A 9357-nucleotide genomic window follows, 5' to 3' on the forward strand; every position below is an offset into this window, starting at 1 on the left:
AATTAATATCTACTTTAAATAAATTAAAAACAAACGTTAATCAAAATAGAAAATAATATGCACTAGTCGACAATAATAAATACGTAACTGTTGATCGGATATTCGAATTTAATTTAAATAACAAGACCTATTCTAATATTTGTGAAGTTGTAAATAATACAAAATTATTTAGAATCAAGACGTTGATGTGTTCACGACGACACACAAACGTATACAACTCTATTTTATATTAAATGGTTAAAAATACATTTTTCTACAACCCATTTTATGACTATGTTAAGAAATATCCAAAATAACACTTATAAGTTATAAATAATTTATATTGAATATTATATAATACAATTGACAGCTACAATTCAGAATAACATTTACTATAACATATATTAATTAATTAAGAATATGTTACCCATGTATTTGTTGTCTCCGTCTTACACACGTACGGCATTGCAAATTTTAATTCACTAGTTTCAATAGTGTGCTGTTAGTTTTGATATTAGAGGGATTTGACCTATTATATATTTAATAAAGTTTTATTGACATTCATATAGAAAAAAAGACTAATAAAATTAGAAACAGAAAATATTCCTAAACAGTTCAAAAGAAATCAAAATATTTCGAAAATTTTATCGTGTATAGAAAATGCAAATATAAACTACCATTGAAAATTTTATGACGTGTATACGTTCATTTGTTTTAAAGTTACACCAAAAATCAAAATCAATTTTTTCAAAAACAGATTTTGAGTAAAAATTCTCGCTTTTCCTTCATTTTTTTTTGTTTTTCACGGCGATTTTGAAAATTACTGGGAAATTTTTACTTTTGACCCGCCAAAGTACCAACTAGATTCACTTTCCTATCAGAAAAGGATACTGTTGAAGAAAATCTAAGCATTTTTACTGTGATAAAAGGTGATGACAGACACAAAAATAAAAAAACACACATCATTGTAAAATCAATACATTCATCGTTCCACTCAGAATCTAAAATAAAATGCCTACCGGAAAGTTGAATTAAATTGTTATGAGTGTTTGAAGCTTACATTTTTACAACATTAGATATTGACTCGAATTTTCATGGAACGTTATTCTTATTTCGTTGTAGGTAAAAAACGAATAACCGCAAATTCTTGAAATTTCCACCAAATGTTTATTTTCTTTACTTGATAAAATTTTCAAAATATTTTGACGCGTGTTTTGAGGTGTTTGCGGAAATTTTTTATTTTTTTTCTATAAATATCAATTAAATTTTATTTGTTAGATGAAAAAGCTTGAAAATTTAATACAAGGCTCCTCACAAATTGTTACAATATATCTTTTTAAAAATATTAAAATTCATAGTCCAAATTTTTTTTTATAAGCATTTAAAGTTTAAATGTTGACAAAATAAAAATTTGTTTTTTCTGTAACCAAAAAACCTAAAAAAAAATATAAACACAGTGTATTTTAATAGCAATTTTATGTTCATTTGTGGACAAAATTAGATATTTTAACCAAAATAAAAGATTTTAGTTAATTTGTTGTAACTTAAAAATATTGTTCTTGAGTACTTGAAACTTTTGAAGTATATTATTATATATTATACAGACAATGACACTTTCAAATGCAATTTTTTTGACAAAAATGAATTTTCCCTACTGTAGTACGAATGTCTAATACTAAAAAAAAACGAATTTGACATCCAGCTTTCAGAAATAATTTATCAGAACTTTTAATGTTAGTTTACGAATGTAACAAATTATTGTAATTTATTGTAGTAGGCTTTTTCACAAATCAATTATTTTTTTGTTTTGTAGGTTAAGTTATAGAATTTTTTTATATTTATGATATATTTCATTGAAACTATAAACAAAAATGTCAACAATTATTGAACAGTAATTGCTATTTTACCAAATAAAATATTTTGTCACCATCACATTATCTGTTTATAAGTATACAGTAGAAACTCGATTAATCGTCACTGTCGAGACCAGGACTATGAGGGTTAACCAAATAGACGATTAACAGAAAATCAGCCATAAGTCCATAAACTTACATATTTTACAACGTGTGTACATATATTTTCATTCAAAAATAATACAAACAACTACCGTACAAAATAATCTGTCGAAAAATAAATTACAAAACACCGTTTGTTATTTAATTTAAATAGGTATTTGTTATTCAAAAAATATTATTCATCGAAACTTGAAACAATCCACTGTTACTTAAATCATAGTTTTCAATAGGTGCTCAATGAAATTTTCCAAAGATTTATTAATTTGAACTTAGGTTAGGTATATTATGCTGTTTATATTAATATCAACTACCTGATGATATCATTACTAATAGATACGTATATAGGAGAATAATCAACTATCGTACGCAAAGTGCTTCAGGTTAAAACGTAAAAGACGCAACATGGTTACTAAAAAATGTATTTATTCATTACGAATTATTATTTTATGTGTATTTTAAAAAAGTAATTACTAATTAGGTTACAAATGTATATCAAGCCATCTGGTTAAATTTGTTGTAATTTATGTATTGATACACATATTTAAGTAATCAGGAGCTTTCATTAAAAAGTAAGTCCAGCGAAGATCGAGCGCGCGGCGTAATGGTACGTGCATTAGAAATACACGGGTGACAATTTGCGCAATTGTCAATGTCAATATTGTATGGACCCGCTCAACTAGACTGTTCGTGAAATAATATTGCGCCTCTCCTGCGAGAACGCCGCGTGAATCTCGCCACTGTATGTGTATGTAACTTGTGACTACTACTAGCGATTACAACGTTATCCGATCTAACTAGCCAAGCGTCCGCAGCGCCTTGTAGCGGCACCCGATTATTACCACGCCGCCGAAAACACGGCCAGTGAGCAATCTATAGTATTTATAATCAATGATACGACGTTATAGGAATGAGGGTCTAACAATATACTTTCTCGACGAGACATGGGTAAATGCAGGAGAGACTTGTAATAAGGTGTGGATGGACAATACAATAAAATCGCATAGAGATGCGTTCCTAAAAGGACTGTCTACCGGGCCAAAAAATCCGACAGGTAAGGGCAAGCGATTAATTGTTGTCCATATCGGCTCAGCAGAGGGTTTCGTCGAGGGTGGTCTACTGTGTTTTGAGTCGAAAAAATGAAATATACCAATAGGAAGTACATTATTGGGTAATTCCTTAAAATTTAAAATAGAAATCAATATAGGCCATAGTTGACTTTTGCTACTCTTAGCTATTGGTAGACCGTCAATGTTAATTCCTATTCTTAGTATATTATCACTTGTATGTTTATTAAAATCATTTATTTCTAAAAGTGGTAATAACATATCTCTTAGTCCTAAATGTATATAAGAGCCATTTGATATATTGACCATTTCTTTGGTTTTAGGAGTATGCATTAAAGTCCTGACATCTTTAGGAACTTTCATTCCTTCACTTTGCAAGACGGTTAAAAGAGAATTAGCAGCATTATGCGAAATTTTAAAATGAATTATCCAATCGCGTAGTTTGTCACTAATACCATTTTTATTATCAGTTAAATTTGGTGTCTCAGAAAAATCAAGACTTGGATTCTCAAGATGATTCACTGAATTTAATACATTACTATCGTGACAATTAAAAACTTCAGTATTAATAGATGGTGTTAGTATTTCAGTTGAAACAATGGCATTTATATTTACTACAGGTGGTATCAAATAGGGCCGCAGTGGTAATGATGTTGTAGACATCACACATTTTTCCTTTGCTGCATTTACAATTCTTCTGAAATGTCTAGAAGATATTGATCCTAGTTTCTGGCATTTGGTCTGAAAACCCCACATAAACATTTAAACATTTTTAAATAAAATTGAAATATATAATATTACACATTTCAAGGTTTATTGCATTAAATAGACAATATATATATATATATATATTATATATGATATAACATGTGGTATTATCAATATAAAATAAGATTTAACAAACTGTTTAACACATTAAATTAAATTTAAAAAAACAATTAAAATATTATACTATATTTAAAGTGTTAAATACCTACACAATTGTTTACTGTTCACTATGATTATTTTATTAGTTAACTTTGGTTACCTATCCAAAAAAAATAATAATTATTTTTAGTATAAAATTAAGTGAAAAAATTTAGTCAATCCCAAAAAAATTTTAAAGAAAATTACTTATCAATAAATAAAAATAATTTATTTAAGATTGGTAATTCTAGTTTGGTAACTTTTAAATCTGGTATTTACAGTTCTTAGTCTTTCGGTAATTTCTTTTTCAAACTGTGAGTCATTAAACGGTGTTGAAGAACATTGTTGGATAACCTCTAAAAATTATGGAAAAAATATATTTATCATTAATAAATTAATCCCAAATAGCAATAACAATAGCAATGTTTGGAAAATAATATACCTTTCTATGAATATTACATTTTCAATTGGTTACATAATTAAATTAATATTCTTAATGAAAAGTAAAGAATAAAAATATGACACCTATACTTGTGTACATTATTGATTACTTAATACTTTTAAAATTTAAATATGGGTATATTTTGAGTTTAGAAAGGTATATTGCTAGCATAGATCATTAAACATTATTATTGTACATTTTTAATTTATTATTACTTTTCACTATTTTAATAAGTTCGGTTTCTTTTAACTTCGTCATGTTTTTAGCCCATCCACGGCCAGTCCATGATATACGTATACAATATTCATCGGTGAATAATTTGCCCATCACTCTTTTCACATGATTTGCAGCACAACTACCACCTATACTTTTTATAAATGATTCCTATTCACAATAAATTTAAGAAATATAATATTTAATTTATTTAGTTTTAAAAGATTTTATATTACGAGTTTTAGAACAAATTCAGTTTCATTGTTTATGCGATTTTCTAATGAGGATAATTCGTCTGCATTCTTTAGAGGAAAGTAACTCAAAAAAAGTTGATCAATGTATACAGTTGGATCAATAGTTTTTGATGTATTTTTTAAATAATTAGCCTCTATTACTTCTATCTTCGCTAGTATACGATTTAACATCAAATGTGTAGTAGTTTGTCCTTGTAAGATAGTATTGTTCAATTTATCTTCATATAACCCTAGTCCAATAATAATAGATACATACAGAACTATTTAAATGATTGTTTTTAACATCATATTTAAATTAAAGTTTATGTAAAGTTACCATAATTATTGACATCTGGAGTGTTACATAATTGCTGAAGTGTATTCTGTGCACTTGTATACTATATACATTTAAATATAATATAATATTAATGATTGATTTATATTATAGCGCCACATGTTTTAATTGGTTAATAGACCATTTGTATGAAATGTGTAAAATAAATTATTAATATCATTAAATTAAGAGTGTACATTTATATTATAAAAATTCAAAATTACTTGTATATCTTGAGAAGGTGGTTGGTAAACTGTCGTTGATTGAGTATATTGTGGTTGATACTCTGATGATGATTGATAACTCATATTTTGTTCTGATAATAACGGTTGGAATGTTTCGGTTGGTTGTGATTGTTTCTGTGAAGTTGAATTATTAACTGATATCAGTTCTTGATATTGTACAGCCTTTTCATTACTGGATGACTTAAATGAATTGGTAGATGCAGGTGTTATAGAGTACGATTCAGAATCTAAAGACAATAATTTCAAACGCGTTTAGTGTTACCTATAAGTTTTAATAATGTGCCACGTGGTCATCAGTTTATATTTAATATAATAATATGTTACAGTTTAACTTGACATTATAATACAATTAATAAATTATAAATATAGCTAGAACTATCTAAGCCTTTACCTAATAGTGATAATTAAGGATTGATTTAGGTTATAAATTACCATCATCACTGCTACTGGCTGAAACATTTAATATTGTACGTTTACGTTTAGGCAACAATTGGACCTCTTCACTTTCTGACTCTTTTTCAACTCTTATATGCCAAGCTTTTTTAAAATCATCTAAATAGTTAGGAAACTTTGAATTAGCAAAAGAGACAACAAAACAAAATCAATTAAGTAAATTATAATTTAATTTTTAAAATATAACATATTAATATACCTACCTACTGTTTATTTATTAAACCTACATAGGTAGGGTCAACTGGGGTAAATGTAAACATGTTAGGTACAATCTTAAGTTTTTGAAAAAAACACATTCTGATTAAAATAATACATTGTAATTATTCTTTCATGATTGTTGTCAACATAGGCATGTCCAGACCTAAGAGTGTGCATCCTTAATTATTTTATTATTATAGGTAGATACCTAAAAAAGTGTAAAGTTTATTTTATATTTATTATTAATACCTTGGAACTAAAAAGACTTGTTATATTAAAATGTATGTAGATAAAATATAATATGGGACACAAACATGATACCTACATGATACCTACCTATATATTATAATTAAAAAAAAATTATTTTAATATGAAGAATAATTAAGAATACATTTTACCTTAATGAACTGTTATTATGCTTTATTTTCATTTGCCCCATCAATTTAATGTGTAGTAGATTGTGTTGTGATTACATATTTGCCCCAATTCTCCTATATACTTTGGGGCAAATGTAAAAACGCACATAATAACCATTTGAAGAAATAATTAATATGTACCGATGATTCATTTACTTTTCCCCAGACTTTTTTCTATTCTAATGAATATTATACCAGACATTAATTTCCATTTGCCTCAAATTTATAATTTTTTAAATTGTAATGGGGCAAATTGTGAACTAGATAATGTTTTCATACTAAATATGACCCCAAGATATTATTCCTTGGGCAAGTTTACACATAATTACATAGCAAAATATGTGTAGGATACGCTATATTATAAGAGTGAGTGTTTATATTAGGGTAAACCTTGTCAAAACCGTTTACATTTACCAGTTGACCCTACTTAAAATAACAATAAAATATAAAATGTATAATTATTTATTTTACATACCATATGTTTTATTGCCACCAACTATTTTTATACTATACTGAATCCAACTCGCTTCTGGATCCAGAGCATCATGGATATCTGTACTGGATACTCGACCAAGTGGCCAAAAACAAAACCGTACAGTACTATTCGTTAGATTATTAGAATCATTTTGAACCAGCCACTTTGTTGGTACTACACTGTAGTCTTTGGAGTCCAAAAATACGACAATAACCCAAGATACTTTATTCTAAAACGGAAAAACATACTATAGTTGAGTATCAGCTACCTAAGTACTATAAAATATATAATTTTAACCGTAATAACTAATAACGCTTATAATAATAATAGGTACACTAAGACGTATAGACGTATACAATAATGAATCTTACCTTTCTAGTCGCCATGATAAACTTAGTAACTCGAAGACACGATGGAACGAATTACAATTAATGTCAAATAAGCACGATAGCACAAGCCCAATGCAAACCAATTAACGGGCCAACGTACGTGCAGACTGCTGAAGACGTGTCGTACACTCGTACTATTGTCACTTGCAAGTAGTGGATAGGAAAAACGAAGAACAAGTGAACATTTGGGCACGAGGTTACAAGCACAAGACAGCAATATTATTTTATCTGTAGTAGCGCAGACGCGCAGTTAAATAATATAATAGTGACGAGTGACTCAGTGACGAATGACGATTATCCGGTATTCCAGTATCTAAAACTGTGATTCTGGTCATCACTCGCCTGGATATTGATGATAATAATAAAACAATTTTCGGGCAGTTTATATTTAAAAATTAAAAATAAAACCAATTAATACCGCAGCGTAAATATAATAATTAATAATATATAATTATAGATTGCTGTATAGTGTATACATCAAAAGGACATTTATATTATTATAATATAAATAATAATTTGACAATGCAGGCTTGCAACGGTTTTATACTATCATCAAATATTCTTACAACGTTCTATTATTATGTTTATTAGATGTATTTATATTTGGAAATACATACATTTTTTGAATGTTTATTTCGTGTAATAAATATTGATGTTTTTTTTAAACAAATATATCATGTAAAGTAAACGTTGTACAATTATGTTTTTATTGTGACTTAAAATTAACATTTTAAGGATGTTTAAAAACTTCAATTGCACAGTGGGTATATACAAATAGTTATAGTATACAGTGGCGTTCTCAGGAATTTTCAATGGGGGGGGGGGGGCTCTGAAAATTTACTAGAAAACGAAAGTGGGGGGCTCTGCCCTAACCTAACCTCTGCCCCCCACACCCCCCGTAGTTATAAGAATTACAAATTTTGGACTATTTAAAAAAATTATATATATTTTAACACAATAACACATTATAATATAAAGTCTAATTTCCTTGGCTTTTTTGCCAGATCGTCCACCACTTCCTCAGCTGTTAGTGGCACATCCCCATAAATTGCCAACATTGTGAGTCCATTAAGACGGGTCTAAAATATTTTAACAGATACATTAGGTATACTTATAATATATAGTTTATATAGTCAGATTTTTTTTTAATATTATAATATAGGTACCACTTATTTTGTATAACTTTAATTAAATTGTTAACAAAAATATACATATAAGCGGTATCACTTTTTTTATGATTATTATTTTTAATACTGTATTTATATGATATCATGTTTGATGTTATATTATAATATTTAGTATCATTATTTTTCTGTAAGACACAGTCAGATTTTTTTTTAACATGATTGTTCTATTCTGCGATTATGCGCTGGGGAAGTAATGGTGGTATTATATAAATAAAAACGCACCACATAATTGTAAGTAAGATTCGAACACCGAACATAGACTGGTTTATTATAATATACAATAATCGTAATAATACCGTAATCGTCATGGGCGGGACCATTTTCTCCAAAAACGAGATACCGTTTTCCTCCACTGTCCATTTTCCGCCAAAAACAAAAAAAGGTAGGTTTCCATTTTCCTCCACATTATTTTCGACTAAAATTATGTCTATTTTCCTCCAAATATTTTAGTCAGTGTTTTATTATAAAAATAGAGTATGGATAGGATCACATTTTGCGCGTATCTGTTGATTAAATTCTAGTCGCGTTCTTATCGGCTAGGGAAATACGCTAGTCCAAGTGTCCGACAGCACACGCGGTTTATAACAGCCGATTGTAACTTTGATTAAGCCTAATAAAGATACGTACATACAACATACGTATATACTTATATTGTTATATTGTGTATCATCAATAAAATTGTCACTGATTATTATGATTATACACATATCAGATAATTGTAATAAGTGTAGAATACTTATATATATGCATGTTACCTATACCTAAATTATTTTCTAATGAGTATATTCAACTTTATAAAATCATTAAT

At 27.9% G+C, this 9357-nt stretch overlaps 1 protein-coding gene across 1 annotated transcript; it reads right to left on the reverse strand.

Annotated features, from left to right (window-relative positions):
• Positions 1–2893: 2893 nt before the first annotated feature.
• LOC132932708 (uncharacterized) lies at positions 2894–7552 on the reverse strand. Its single transcript, XM_060999075.1, has 5 exons — positions 7345–7552; positions 6974–7202; positions 5864–5983; positions 5411–5658; positions 2894–3799 (listed from the first exon to the last, which is right to left on the reverse strand). Exons 1-5 carry the CDS (start codon positions 7357–7359, stop codon positions 2894–2896), a joined length of 1518 nt encoding a protein of 505 aa, XP_060855058.1. The 5' UTR covers positions 7360–7552.
• Between the last annotated feature and the right edge of the window lie 1805 nt (positions 7553–9357).

This window comes from Metopolophium dirhodum, chromosome 1 (assembly GCF_019925205.1).
Source record: "Metopolophium dirhodum isolate CAU chromosome 1, ASM1992520v1, whole genome shotgun sequence".
NCBI classification, from domain to species: Eukaryota; Metazoa; Arthropoda; class Insecta; order Hemiptera; family Aphididae; genus Metopolophium; species Metopolophium dirhodum.

Excerpts from the sequence above, each read along its gene's own strand:
- LOC132932708 (XM_060999075.1), bottom strand. Across the intron at positions 5,659-5,863 it reads AGCCAGTAGCAGTGATGATG|ATTCTGAATCGTACTCTATA; the intron begins GTAATTTATAAC and ends TATTGTCTTTAG. Across the intron at positions 3,800-5,410 it reads CACCTTCTCAAGATATACAA|ACCAAATGCCAGAAACTAGG; the intron begins GTAATTTTGAAT and ends TGGGGTTTTCAG.